We start from the raw sequence: 14,862 nt of genomic DNA, 5'->3' as shown, positions 1-14,862 counted from the left end.
AGTCTTAAAATGATTGACCTCCTGCTGATCCATTTATCAAACCATCCATCTATCCCATCCAGACATGTTCACCAGAAACGACCTGCTAGGTCAAGGTGAGACAGCCAGAGTTTAGCACGATTTGTTCTATCAAGGTAACGACAAACTACAGGAGGAGGTCCGCCACTGAAAAGCACTGTTCTGTGATGGACACATAGGCAGGCATCCTCCAGGAGGAAGCCCAGACATGAAACAGACAAGACAGGGTGTCCCCTCCTGATGTCACCACCATCAGACCTCTCCTGCCTCCTCAAATCTTCCCTCAGGGTGAATGTGGACTGATGCATGACAGCTACCACGGGCTTTCACCTTCACTCCTCGGTGTGTCAGGAGAAATGCAGCAGCTGGGTTTTAGCATCCCTCTTTTTGTGTCTAAAACAACTGTGCTTTTTATCACTGGATGATGACCGTCCTTTATCTTCTGTCTCGCAGTTAGTGTGCTATTCCCCTCAAATAGATTTGCCAGATGCTCCGGCTTAGGTGTTTCTCTGGCCAAAGTTGTGTATTCGACATGCCTTCAACTCTACTTATTACCCCCCAAAACCAGCTGGAGGCCAGAAAGGGCCCAATCCATCATCCTCAGCTTGGCCCAGCTCTGAACCTGCTCACAAGAATGGAGCTCTTTCACTTCCCCTTCCTTACCCTCCTCCTCCTGTACCTAAACCCCCCCTTCACCCTTTCCAATCCAACCAAAAAAAAAGTACCCCACTGAATTCCAACACTACACCGAGGTTACTTACCGGCGAAGCAAACCTGAGAGGGGCTCCCTCTTTCCGGCTCAGAAACACTTTGGCCATTCACATGTGGGCCCACTATTTGGAATGTGGTAGCCAAAAAACAACAACAAAAATAAGCATTATGAAATATGGAGTGTGGCTTGGAATCTGATCCTAGTAAAATGTTTGTTGAGTGATGGGATGGAGTTTGGCTCAGCTGCTAACTGCCACGGTAATATTTTAAAAGGGAGGCCTTCAAGCCTTGGATAGGTGCACAAGTTGATCAATTCTCCTGAGCTTCACCAATGATGACAGCCTGTTGTGTGCGCCAACGGAAATCTCATTTTAGTGAGTTAAAAGTCAATTAGCCCTGCATATAAGCAGGACACTAAAAAGGAAAGACAAAATGGATAAGAAGGAACTGTAATGTGATATGTCTAAAGAACACATTCCCTTGATGAGGTTTGACAATAATAATCAATACCATCAAATTCCTAAAGCATTTAAATGTTATTCACGTCATTCATAGAACTGTAACTATTAATGCATTTTAAATTCTAAAAATCTTTCTTTCCCCCCCCTCTGCAGGTTGTCGTATCGACGACCGTCAATGTGGACGGCCATGTCTTGGCTGTCTCTGACAACATGTTCGTACACAACAATTCCAAGCATGGGCGAAGGGCTCGCAGACTCGACCCTTCAGAAGGTACGCCTCCTTATCTGGAGAATGGTAGGCACATTTTTACATCCTATAATTTGCTACACTCTTTTTTTTCCCTTCAACATTCCTTTTTAGACATTCTCCAATTTTTTTAAGATCACACACCTAGCTGCTTCTAGCTGCTTAGAACTTCTCCATTTCACTGTCTCTTCCATGATTTTATTTTGTTTAAAAAACATTTTTTTGTTGTTCAGCTGTTAGTACAAACTGGAAACAGTATACATAACACAGCTTAAAGTAATTTCAGGTTCAATACCGGTGATGATACATGATTTAAAAAAAAAGAAGAAAAAAGTTGAACGTCTTCCAGGTTTCTAATGCACCTACATTAATCCTGCAAACTTCAGTGAAACATGATCAAATTGCCAAAGAATGTACCTGTGGGGTCAATTCCCTGCCACTGAGTTTTGCAGATTTAACTGGGAGAGGGCTACACCATCGGGAGAAAGGAGAAAGACAGAAAAAGGGAAAAAGAAAAGGGGGGGGGGGGAGCAAAAGGGTGGGTTGATGGTGAGTGTGGTGGGGTGGGGTGGCCTATGAGAAAAACAGAACTTACTGTTTTTCTTCCAACTGATTCCATATGATAGACTGATTGCCTTCTCAGCTAAGAGAGAGAAAAGAAGGACCACCAAACCATGGGAAATCCAAAAAGTAAAATGTACTAAACATAACCTTTTGACCCACACTGCCTCCACTTGCAGATGGGAGCACACACAGCTGAAAGATTGTTTAAAAAAAAAAAGAAAAAGGAGGAAAAAAAGTGAACTGACTTGGGCCAATTGTGCAAATTGCTTATGTTCAGATTTCAAGAGCCAATTACAGCTGGGCAAACAGTTTATATACACCGCTGACTAAAACAAGCTTCTCTACACTTTAATGGGCATTAATGGTTCTATCACCAAAAGCAAATGCAATGTTTAATACAACAACGACTAATACAAAAAAAAAAAAAAAAGGAAGGCTACACAATTAATATATCTCGATGCTCTCCAGTCCTGGTGGGGGAAAAAGCTAATCTATTTGTTTTTGTCTTTATTAATGACTCCTCTACTGGAGAACAAAATCAAATAATTAAAGTCCTGCCCGGAGCACCAAAGTCATTATGTTCGCTGACGTTCTGTTTGTGTGTTTCACGTTTATGACACGATAGGTGTGGATCGCCTAGCAACCAGTTTCTTAATGAGGAGAGCAATTAAAGAGGTTGAGCCCTTGCCTCCATGTTCCCCCACTCCCACGGGACCCCTCTGTGTATTGCGTGTGTTTGTCTATGTGTGTATGTGTGTGTGAGTGCACGTCTGTGTTCTTTACAGGTTACTCCAACCCATCCTTTTATTCCTCTCCTCACCACACTCTTCAAAGCAGCAGAGTGACGCCCTGTAAACCAAGAAAAGAAGCTATTGTCAACCGCCCAGTTGCACATGTCTTTGTCTGATTACTTTAATGCACCGCTCGTCTGCTTAACCGCTCTCACAAGTTGAGATAAGAAACTATTTTTCTGCTTCCTTCCAAGATCCAAAACTAATTTATCCTGCATCAACAGCAACGGATCACTTAGTTTAAGTCACCTATAACAAACAGAGATGTGACACATGAGAAAAGCAGAGCCGCTTGTAAAATGTTATTCTATCCTCGTCCCCCATAATGCTCTGACAATGAGCCCAGACAGGCAGCGTGCTTTAAATTAGCAACACATTCTTCCTCTGGAGTTCACCCTAAGAGTCAGATCTGTGGCTGAGGCTGAGAGGAATCCTTGCTCCCTCCTCAGGTTTAATCAAGAAGTGCTGCCCCCTATTGGCACAGACAGGGGACGACAGACCCCGTCTCACTGTGTGACATTTTTGCTCACTCGTGTCACAACAAGCAATTCATGCATCCAGACATGAACGTGCTTTGAGGCGGCCCTGCCACTCAAACGTGTATGGATTCGAGCTCAAAGGTGCATAAACATGCTCACAAATAGCTGAGTCTTTTACCCCCCAAATACAGACACACGCTCCCTCATCCACACACACACATGCACTTTCCTCAGCTCAGTTCCACTATTATAGAGCCCCAGACAATATAGGAGACTCAGCATAGAGCCTGCAGCGCCTGCCTCATTTGCATGCCAAGTGGCTGTAATGCTGTTAGGGTTTATGCAATAAAGACAAGTGAATCCAGACTGCTAGGCCTGAGAGGAAGAAAGAGAAGGAAAGAGGGGGGGCAAGGATAGGAGGGAAGGAAAAAGAGAATGAAAGAGTACGAGTGAGATAGACTGAGAGTGAAAGAGAGAAATGGAGAGAGTCAAAGGGAACAGATGGCCCAGGGAGAGGTAAAAGGTATAATCCCATCAGCTGCACTATCAACCGACCATCTGGACATCCCACAGCACAATTACAACACATTTCAGCAGGCAGAACAAAGGACAGCTTCACGGGGCCACATCAGACCTGTTTGAGTGTCACAATAATAGAGAGAGGACCTCCTCCGCTCAGATCTCAGATCAGTTTTGACGTTTGTCGTGGCCAACTCGAAACGGAGAGGGAAAAGATTAAAACAGATCACAGGTCAGCTGGCGGTCATTTCACAGCAGAGGGGATCTTGGAGTAAATTCAAGCATCTAACTCTGCCGCCGAAAAAACAAAACAAGCCATGAAATATGTATTCAGATCATGCTGTTGTCCTACACCGCGGCCAAAACTTTGCAAACACTCAGTGATGCAACACTTAGAGCAGCTCTCTGCATCCTGGTTTGTCCACTCCTCATGATGCCTATCATCGGCTGGGGGGGGGCATTGTGCGTGTCTGCCTTCAGATCGCCTGTGCTGACTGTGTAATCCACTTCGCCACGGTCCCCATTCAGCACATGCTCCCCGCTCTGTCGGTGCATTGAGACGTATGCAAATTTTTAGGCAGAAGGGTGGACAGCTTAGGGCCTCAGTCGCTGCCTCTCCATGGGTCCTTCTGTGTGTGGGAGGGGGCACTGGGATTTCCGAGGTGGTGCGTCTGTGTTTGTGCGCATGATTGTCTGTGCCTGTCATAGGTTTCTGGCTGCAGCTGCCCCCCAACAGTCACCGTCACCATCAGGACTTCTTGCTTACTCCTCCTTCTTCCTGCCCCCGCCCACCCACCTCACCCCCCTCCGTTCCCTCTCATCCCCAAAGTCAATTTGTTTACAGTAATTTTGAAGGGTGAATTATTTGCTGTAATCGTCCGCACTGATGAAGGTCAGGCCCTTAGAGGGGGCCCAGCATGCCCATAGAGGGTTGGTCCTCTTTCAGACGCCTCGCTTCCCAATTAAGGAAAGCAAATGTCACTCCTCCAGGCCTCACAAATGAAAATCTGTACGAGGTGATTAGCATGAAGTCAACAGTGCCTGTTAAAGTCAGATTCCCTGTAGTACAGACGTGTGTGTGTGTGCACTTTATGGGAATGGAGAAAGAGCAAACATGACCTGAACAGACCCAACAGCAAGGCAAACAAAGGGAGATGTCTTGTCTGAGGTGATCCATACAACAATGGCTGACTGTGATTTACTTACTGGATAGAAAGGATAGAGGAGGTTTAAAAAACTGAGCTTTTAAAGGAGAAGGAGAAGGGAACTTGCCAGAGTAGTTGCACACAGTTTAAAAAAGAAAAAAAAAACCTCTTCAATTCATAGTGTATTAAAAGATATTGATGGAAATAGACTGAATTTGATATTGCTATTTTATGGCAAGCTGTCATGCTACTTGTGTTGTAAACACGGTGTTGTGCGGAACACCATATTAAGGTAATGCATCAAATGACAGTGAATGTGAGGCGCAAGATCACTCAAATTAGATTATAATAACAAGCCAGACTGTTGACAAATGGCACAGCATCACAGCAGAAGTCATGCCAGATGAAAAGCATTGTAATAAACAATATGAAATAGATCGAATCGATCACAAAAAGCAAAAAAAGAAAAAAGAAAAATTAATTCTGAATTATTCATGAACGCATTTGACATTATGAAACCTGAAAGTACACTCCATGTGCCTGCACTGTATTATAGAACAAAGGTAATGGAATAACATGAAGTAGCAAAGCTTTAGCTTGTCATTTCCACTTTAACAGCCTGTATTCTTGACTCATTTAAGATGTGTTCAACTTTGAAATTTTACTGTACACGTAGCCCCATTCATAATCAATTCTGATGGCTACATTTGCCCTGACACATAATTTGCTCCGTCAAATTTCTTTTCCTGGTGAGCCTGGCGTTTAGCCTTTGTGAAGTGGACCATTTGAAGGGTCTGCTTAACTACACCACTCTAGTGCGCTGATAAATGATTTTGAATCACATCCCTTAGAAGACAAATCCATCATTTTTTTCTTTTTTTTCCGGGGGCAATTTCCATTAAATGTCTTTGTTAGCAACACGGAGGACTCAGCGCAGAGGTGATGGCGTAATGTCTGAGAGGAAAGAGACATGTTCTCAGGTGTAACAGCCTTTTGTAGGTGCTGAATTTGCTCTTCTCTTTGTCTTGGATAAGCAGCCACCCCATGCATCAAGGCTATCAGCCCCAGCGAGGGATGGACCACTGGAGGAGCTACTGTCATCATCATTGGAGACAACTTCTTTGATGGCCTACAAGTCGTCTTTGGCACCATGCTTGTATGGAGCGAGGTATGATTTTACATTGTTTTTTAATCGGGTGAGTCGGCAAAGTATTCTAAACGTGCACCATCCTCAATATTTCTTTTTTTTTTTTGTCTGATGTAGCTGATAACTCCCCACGCCATCCGTGTCCAGACTCCACCTCGGCATATTCCTGGTGTTGTGGAAGTCACGCTGTCCTACAAGTCCAAGCAGTTCTGCAAAGGTGCCCCTGGGAGATTTGTCTATACTGGTACGTCGAAGAACGCCTCTTCCGATCATGTCCCTTTAACTTTTCTGCAGAATTCAAGCATAATCCTTCTCAGTCCTGAGTTTGGGACACCTTCGATAAATTGACCGTATTTGCTGAACCTAAAGTATGCAAGACTTTAAATATGAATAAAGGTTTTATGATAGCTTACCCAATTTTAATGGAACATCATTTCATCTTATTTTCTTGGGTTACAAACCAAAGTCTGGAGTCCGATTGTAATGTTTAGGATAGGAACAACCGTAGCTTATCTGCATGGGTGTTAAAATATTCTCACAAGTGTGCAAAAGACATGCAAGAAAGAAGGGGAGAAAAAGATCTGATTATCTTGGCTAACAGAAGGAAGTGGTGGTCTTATCTGTCATCAGTGGTGAGTCGACAGAGATCACGAAGGTCAAAGCCTGTCTGACCTGGAAGCCTCTGTCTGTTCCAACTCTGATGGGCAGAATGAAATGGGGCCGCGTCAAAGTGCGCCCCCCCCCATTTTCCCCGCATCCCCACCATACCCAGGCCTCCGGCACAGCCCTGGCCTTGAGCACAGCAAGGCCAAAATCCCCATCCAGACCCCTCCATCATGAGGCAGCTGTTTCTCATCAAGACCCCCACCCACCCACCCAACTCCCAAAACCTCCTGCTCTACCACCCCCAGTCATCCGTCCCCCCTTCTCCTCCAACCATGCAGTCTGGCCCAGCTCTCCTGCATTTAACCTCCCTAGCAGGAGCGGAGCAGAGGCCAACGAGGCATTGGGATAATGAAACAGGAGTGTGGTGTGGCTGTGTTACTGCATGTGTGTGTCGGTGAGGGAGAAAGTGCAAAAGAGTGCGTGTGTACATTTGTTACTGCACAGCTCCGAGAAGGTGTATAAGTTAAGACATTAATGGCTTCTATAGCACCCCAGTGAAAGTGCCAGGTCCCTTAAGAACAGACCCCATTAGTCACAGAGGCTAAGCGGATTGGGATGATTACCATCAGGTTTTACTGGGGAAACATGTCTTTCTCTCTATCTTTGTTGATTTTTCTCCCCCATTCTTCCTTTCCGTCTTCCCTGGTTACTTCTCACTTCCATTTAGTATAAAGATACAATTACCCCTGGAGGCAACGGTGGTACAATTGATTAGTGCGGTGAATTAAAAGAGAAAGTCACCAATAGACAGGTCCAGCTCCTCCACTCTGCTATTCCCTGCGTAGCTCACCCTGATTGTAGGAAGGGTGACGCTTGAGAAAATGAAACGGTTAAACGGCAGAATGCAAACGCCGGAATTAGCTCTCACTGGCTCCATATGGACAGTAATAGCCAGGTGAGAGGATGTTAGCTACTTCTAACAGACATTAAAATGTGAACTGGTTGATGCACTGAGTGCATGAGAGTGGATTTGAAAGTAAAACAGCTCATTCCACTCAATAGCTTTTCCTTTTTGTATTACAGTACTAGAACAAATGACCCTTAATGCAGAAAAAGGGTTGAAATAGCAAAACGCATGTGCAGCAAAAGCATGCAGCGATACACTGATATCAAAAAGGAGGTTTTGTAACTCTCCAGTATATTTTTGAAAGTTTGGTTATTAAAGCAAATCATTTCAGGCATGATTTGGTCTGAAAAGAGGGGAACTTTAGGAGCTTTTATTTTCATTAAATCTTCCTTAAAATTATCACAAATTCCAAAAGTCCAACACAAAGGAGACCACTTGAACAGCAGGGGGACGTGTATTTACTCAGGTGGCACCTTGGATTGAGTCCAAAACTCACAATCCATGTTTAAAAAAATACCCTGTAAAGAATGTCAAATAATCCTGACGTAAAAACACTAATGACTAAAACAGGGAAACTATAAAACTATAGTCAGCCACAGCTGAAATGTTCTGCATGTTGGCTGTTTTTACTATTCTGGTTTAAACCTTTTTACCTTCTTAAAGGGCATTGTGTCGGACTGTGCATGCTTGTCCTCTGCCTAATCCATGTATTGGTTTACTATTGGTCAGCCCTACAGCGGCAGAACCAGCTGTCAGCAAGGCTGTGGAGAATCAAAAGGAGAGAGTCGTGGATGCACCTGAGTCAATAATTTATAAAAACTGTGCGCTTTATTAAACATGGGAAATCAGCACAAGCTGCTTTAATCAAATATCTCTTTAAAAAAGTCCACATTTTCAGACTTATTTAACTCCTCCTAATCTTTTTACAGCACGCTTACAGCACTGTATGAAAGAGTGAATCATAAATAAAAACTTGACCGTACAATTTATCCAATTTAAGCTCCTAATTGCATCAGAGCTTTTGCTTTTCGATCATGGCCAAGTTTCCGTGAGAGCTCTCCTCCGGGGGCAACGATGCAGGCCCCTGGTAATATGGTTCTGCAAGCAGTCCTAACACACTCAGCCACTATTTATCCTAATCAGTGACATCCACATAACCACGATTGCTTAAAATGAACCCCTTCCGCGCCCCAGAAAACGCACATTTACCAGTACCCCATTTGTCATGGGTAAATTGAGGGTCAGTAAACTTCGCCTGTATCCTCCAGTGGGGATCCAGGACATGCATCATAACGTTAGGAGAGAATGATTGGCGAAGGCGAGCTGTCACACATTTGTCAGGGGGAAGGGAACATTATTTGCTAATTTCCCAAGCTGGGCACTGACAGGGTGCTTCGTCTTTAGACCTTTGGTGACCAGCATGGCTTTTCAGCTATTAGTACAAGTCAAGTGTTTTTTCATTCCTTTTTTTCAACCTAACTGTGAAGTGGCAGTAATAAGAGCCATTCGTTCGACCTCACAACTCTGAAGCACACCGGGTGAAGGATTTTGGATAAAGCAAATGCCCCCACACAGAGAGGTGCTTTCGCCAGGGCTTAGTTGCGGGCAGACAGCCTTGAGGGCTGATGGATCACAAAGTTTCCCCGTCAAGGTGACGCTATCGACTCCACTGCACCAAAATCTGACAAAATGGGTATGAGGCAGCCATTCATCAACATAAGGACAAAGGGGTCATGTGTGCTTCACTCAATACAAGTGGAGATCAAGAATGTCAACCCTGTTAAGGGATGAAAAAGGAAGACATTGGGGCAAAAGTGAGGTCTCTTTACGCAGACTCCATAAAGTTAAAAAAAAACATGCAAAATATGTATTTTCTTGAATCACTAAGGAAAATAATTTGAAAGTGTGTTAATTTCAACTCTTAAATTCAAAGAACTACTTTGGGCCTACTCTAAGAGGGAGTATATCAGAAATTGTAGCCTTGGACCCACCTCTTCCTCCAAAAATGAAATAAACAACTACAGACGTCTGTATCACAGCACATCAGATAGCGAGCTGCGCTGTCCAGCGAGTGAATTGGGCCTGTCCTTGCGTTTCCTCTCCGCCCTGTCGTCACTTTGAAGTCTCGGACTTACAAGCTGATCAGATGGGGAGCTTCCTTTTCATTTCCTGTCCGGCAGGGTTGGGTTTGGTACTTGGCCGGTTGCTGGTCTTTGCTGGGGTGTGGCCTGCGGCAAAGATATGGTATAATCAAAGGCCTTCAAGGAGGTATGTAAACAGATCGGTTTTTGAGGAGGGGTTAAAATCACACACCAGACACACGTTTGGACTTTAGACTTTCTCCATCCAAGGTTTTAGATTTTTTTGAAAAAGCAAAAGAGAAGAAAACTCTCCTCACAGTATGAAGAGCGGCCAATGGGAAGGATGACACATACATTTATAAATGTCATCACCACAGTCAAGTGGGTTGTAACCAGTTGGAACAACAGTTTTAGCATGTGTCAAAGCATGTTATCCACCAGCCATATCCCCATACCTGCCTGTCTCATTACTGCGCTGGTATTTAGCAGCAGCTCCGCAGGAGTGGAGCCGACATACGTTGCCAAGTTAGATGGGCCTGGCTGGAAGGCCTTGTGAGCTCGTGCTCATCGCGACAAGGTTCCCACGAAGGAAGGTCCTCGTGTCCAATTAAATGGCTGACGTGACACGTGCTCGAACTCCCCCACTGTCAGGCAGCTTGTCAGGTAGGCTTTGAGAAGCACGCTGTGGCATTATTCCACAGCGTGTTATCAGCAAGTGACCTGTGAAATCCAGCAGGAAATTGATTGAAATAAGTACTTGCAGTTGAGCATGTCTTTTCCCCATTACGTTTCACTAAAATGTATTGTGGTAATCTCATAAAAGAAAAATGAAACTACAGATGTGTTTTTTTCCCCTCTTCCACAAGGATGGTATTCATTGATTTAATTTTAATTGGACCCACTTTTGTTTCACTGTTTCGTTAAAGGATCTGTTTTAGAATGGCTGTTAAAATGGATTGTCCTCACTAAGTCACAGCATCAGTTCTCTGCCACAGAAAAGACAGACAGAGGAGGCAAAAAGGAGGAGGAGGAGGGGGGGACTCTTGATAGACAAAGATCTTTCTTCTTCTCCTCCTCCTAACTCTACCTCCTCGTCTTGCCCCATTTTAAGCGTGATCCACACCCGACGGGCTTTAAAAGAACTCCAGCCCCCAACCCCCCTCCACGTCTGCGTTTTGATTGAAATTCATCGGCAAGTTTATTGAGAAATGAATGAGGGAGGCAGCGCGGTATTGACTTTGAGAGGAAAACACAACTCATCTTGAATGAGGGGGAAAATGCGGCCGTAATTTAGCCGTCATCGATCTGCGCCCCGTCCATGTATTGATCTTCATTTTACAATATTAATTTGCGCTTGCAATCAGCTGTGAAGGGAAGCCATTTGATTTCTTTTGGCCAGTAATGTGTGAAAGTCCGCCAGCGTCCTTAGAGAAGTGGCACATGCACTTTGGATGACATCTAAGAGGATTGAACAGGTGTCTTTGGGGCTTTCTAATAGTCCAACTGATGAGAAGAAAGCCTGGAATTATGGATGTCCAATCTGTAACATTGCTCCACTTTAACAGTGTTAATTACATTTTATCTGTTGCAGGAGCAATATCTGCTGGAGACTGTAACTGTCGAGCTTTTTTCATCTGTATTGGCTCAAAGTTCATGAAATTTCAATGAACATTGATCTGTCTCCATTGATTTATCTTAACTGCAGATCTTTGAAATTTTAATTTCCTGTTCATCTCGAAGCTGCTGGAGATGGAATCACTGAGTGATAACTGGCTGCAGTGGATGGAGATGATATGGTCAGTGTTAAAACAGATGAGGTTTGCTTTGCGTGGGTTTGCTGTGGAAACTCCAATTTGGTTTGGTTTTGGTGGATTTCTTACATGTTTTCCAATCCAGCATGCTTATTTTTTACCTTTTCAAAAAAACACAGACCGTATCTGTTCGGAGGAACTGCAGCATGAATTCTGTCTTTTTTACCTTCAACGCCTGTAAAGGCATCTTAACCCTTCGAAGAAACACAGAAATAATTCAGTGTTTCTACACCTCCAGTAGCCTTACATGGACTGTTGGACAACAACGGAGAAGAAGTCCATTTTTTTTTCTTCTTCGTGTGTGCCAATATTGCTGTGAACTGCATCCAGCTAACAGACTGCAGTGCTTAGAAGGCTTCACTTAGACTGTTTGACAAGTCACAAATGCAATAACATTTGAATGAACTTCTGCCTGTACTGTTTATCTGTCTCCCCCTTTCTAACTCCCACTCCACCTCTAATTTGTGTTAAGGGGAAAGAAAAAAATAACTGCTCAATGGTGTAGGAGGAGTGGAGATAAGCTCGGAGCAGTTAAGTATAATTAGCGAAAGTAATAGCTGGCAAATGGCAACAAGGCTAGGTTTTTATCTCCTGGAAAGATAGAGTTATCGTAATAAGCTGTAATGGCTGGCAGGAATGCTAGTACTCTTGCGAGCCTCCATTCAGGCTCGCAGACTTAACAAGGAACAATTTCCCTTGAATTTACTGCTTTGCTCAAACATTTCCCTATGTTTATACCCTGATACTGTAAGTCAATACACGTGTTCAATCCACTCTCATATAGACTGAGGGCACACAGCTCTGTATTGCCATGTAAGCACTTCTGGCTGCCAGCGCCGGCCATGTTACACTGTTCCTGCAGAGCAGTTACTCATGTCCTATTTCTAGAGAACATGGAGAAGGAGCAGCAGACCACGTTCCGGTGCCATGTACATCCACTCTACATGCTTAAGTAAAGGGGCAAGAGCGAGGCGGGAAAATAAGTGTGTAAAAAAAAAGTGTGTAAGTGACATATAAAAGAGGAAAACAGATCAAAATCAGATTGGGAAGTGGTTACTTCTGGAATTTAACTGAAGGCATGCCATGGAGGGCTGTGCGCATGCGGGATATTATAAAAAAAATAGGAAACACTTTTGTCACAGCTGCACCCAGCCACACATTCCATTCTTTCATATTCTGAAACATGATCGGAGACTCTCAGGGGAGAATTACTGAAAAATTCATAAATATGTTCTTCTAAATTTTTATGAAGAAGAGGTGCGCTCTTTGTGGAGCTCAAGCTTTTGCCACTTATCATCTTAATTTTCCTCAGATGTGGCAATAATTCACTATTTCATCAATTCATTCATTTCAGATACCGGTTTCATTCCGTTAGTGAAAGCGTCGAGATTTGAATTAGACACTCTCTTCCTGTGTGGCGTTAGTTATCAGCTGTTTCATCTCAAACATATTTGCTGTCATATTGTGTTTAGAAAATTCACATCATCTCACAAATTAAACAGTGGAGCATCTCTGACGCGACACGGAAAATGATATAAGCGATATAATTGGACAAAACAGCTAACCTGTCTAAATCTGAGCGGAAAATGAAAATTCTATTAGTGTTTAATGCCCCCCCCCACTCCCCATGTGCTCTTCATCTCTTCTGCAAAGTATTCAAATGCAAGCCCTGCCTTACCTCCCCGTGTCTCTTTTTCTCTAATTATCCATGAGGTCAGTAAGCAAAATGGGGAAGAAGCCAGGAGATCAATACAAATTATCCCTGAGCAAACCAGTGCTGACAGTTTGAATTGCAGCATATGTTTACCCAAAATCAGGCAATTTATCTTAATATCAGGCGAGTAATGCAGCAGGGGTGAAGGGTCACACAATCTCTCCACCTCATAATTACCCGCCTCTAAAACAGGAAAGTGGTATTGATTGGCCGCGGGCCGGGAAGCGGGCGTGACTGGAACGTGCCGGTGACCCCCCTCCCTCCCCCCCATCATACCTCCCCTGGTTCTATCTGTCCTTCCTTCCCTCAGCTAGACTCCCCACCCCGTGCACGATTAATGGGATATATTTGGAGGATCTCTTGTTTCCTTCTGTAGAGGACAGGGAGCAATGGGGTGGGGGGTGGCACAGTTCTTTAAGCTGCCCTCCCACCACCGTACTGTACTAGGAGGGCAAAACTACACCGATCTGGCGTTCATAGAGCCGAGTGGGACCACGTTAAGGCCAGATTCTTTCCTCCATGAAAAAAAAGTTTTCAAATGAGAAGTTGTGACGAAACGATGTGGCGAGGATTAAAGCGGACAGAGGGGAGATGGGGATAAAAGGGGGTTTTGACTCGCTAGAAAAGTTTTAGTAATCCGAATGATTTTTGTAAAAGCTCAGCAGATGAAAGAAAACCTTTGCCCGCAAGAAAAAAAAAAAAGGGTACGGAGCAGTGTACCAACTGCACATTTATTGTCTAGATTGAGTATAAGTGCTCAGTATATATCATCAGAAGCTCTTACAGGATTATTGACATTGTCTGTGTCTGTCTGCACCAGTGTACATGCTATGACTACAAAACTGTCAACTCATCAACTGACAGCACCGTTTAGCACTAATGCAAGTCTCCATCAGCCGTCAAAAGCATTTGCATGAAATCAATAGCAGATGGCGGTCTGTGTCACCAATTTCATTACGTTCGGGTTGTTACAAAGATCATCTCCATGATAGATGAGATGGCGACATGTCGACATGTGGAGATCATGCCTGAAACTGCACAGCGTTGGTCCATGCCTTAAACTGCAAGCATTTAAGGTTAAATATAAATTCTGTTGTTATTGGCAGATTGTAGTTCCTAGTTATCAATGCTTGGAAAGCTGTGTCTAAACTTTTTTATAGAACTCAATTTAAGCATGCCTAGCTCTCAAAGTCACATTCATCATATTTCTTGGGTCTCCATCTGCAGCAGGGCATCACTATCATTGGAACGGGATGTCAAACAGCACACCTTTTCAAACTTATGTCTCGTCCTGTACAGTATGTCTGTCCGCCTGTGTTCCCAGCATGCCTGGCGGGTTGTGTAGGCCCCAGCTGAGGCAAAGGACAGGAGAGCGTGATGTATCACCCTGAGAGAGCCCACTGACAGCCTCTGATGATGGATGGCCTGATTATGGAGTGCTTTTTACACATACACAATTTACATCACACTGAGCAGTGGGGTCTGGCAGGGCTGCCGTACACATACATGCTTCCAGCTGGGCACGTGCGCTCTCAAATACACTGTCACACATACACACATGTGCGATTGGCCAAGTGAATAGACAAGAAGGGGAGTGGAAACACGAAAAGAAAAGGGGCAAATTTCCTCGCTACTGCCTTGTCATGTATGATCAATACAGC

At 44.0% G+C, this 14,862-nt stretch overlaps 1 protein-coding gene across 4 annotated transcripts in view; it reads left to right on the top strand.

The window, feature by feature from the left end:
• ebf3 (early B cell factor 3) overlaps positions 1 to 14,862 on the top strand; it is a 66,496-nt gene that overhangs the window by 40,503 nt on the left and 11,131 nt on the right. For 2 of the 4 annotated variants that reach the window (XM_023963734.1, XM_023963732.1), the window contains exons 8-10: positions 1,344 to 1,461; positions 5,973 to 6,103; positions 6,200 to 6,326. In XM_023963734.1, coding sequence (XP_023819502.1) covers positions 1,344 to 1,461; positions 5,973 to 6,103; positions 6,200 to 6,326 — 376 coding nt within the window. Of the gene's footprint in view, positions 1 to 1,343; positions 1,462 to 5,969; positions 6,104 to 6,199; positions 6,327 to 14,862 lie in introns of all 4 variants that reach the window. The other 2 variants (XM_023963733.1, XM_023963731.1) reach the window with 1 other exon arrangement.

The sequence above is a fragment of the Oryzias latipes genome, chromosome 15 (genome assembly GCF_002234675.1).
Source record: "Oryzias latipes chromosome 15, ASM223467v1".
In the NCBI taxonomy this organism is placed as follows: Eukaryota; Metazoa; Chordata; class Actinopteri; order Beloniformes; family Adrianichthyidae; genus Oryzias; species Oryzias latipes.
The sequence above is the reverse complement of the archived record's forward strand: the minus strand, read 5'-3'. Positions and strand labels throughout refer to the sequence as shown.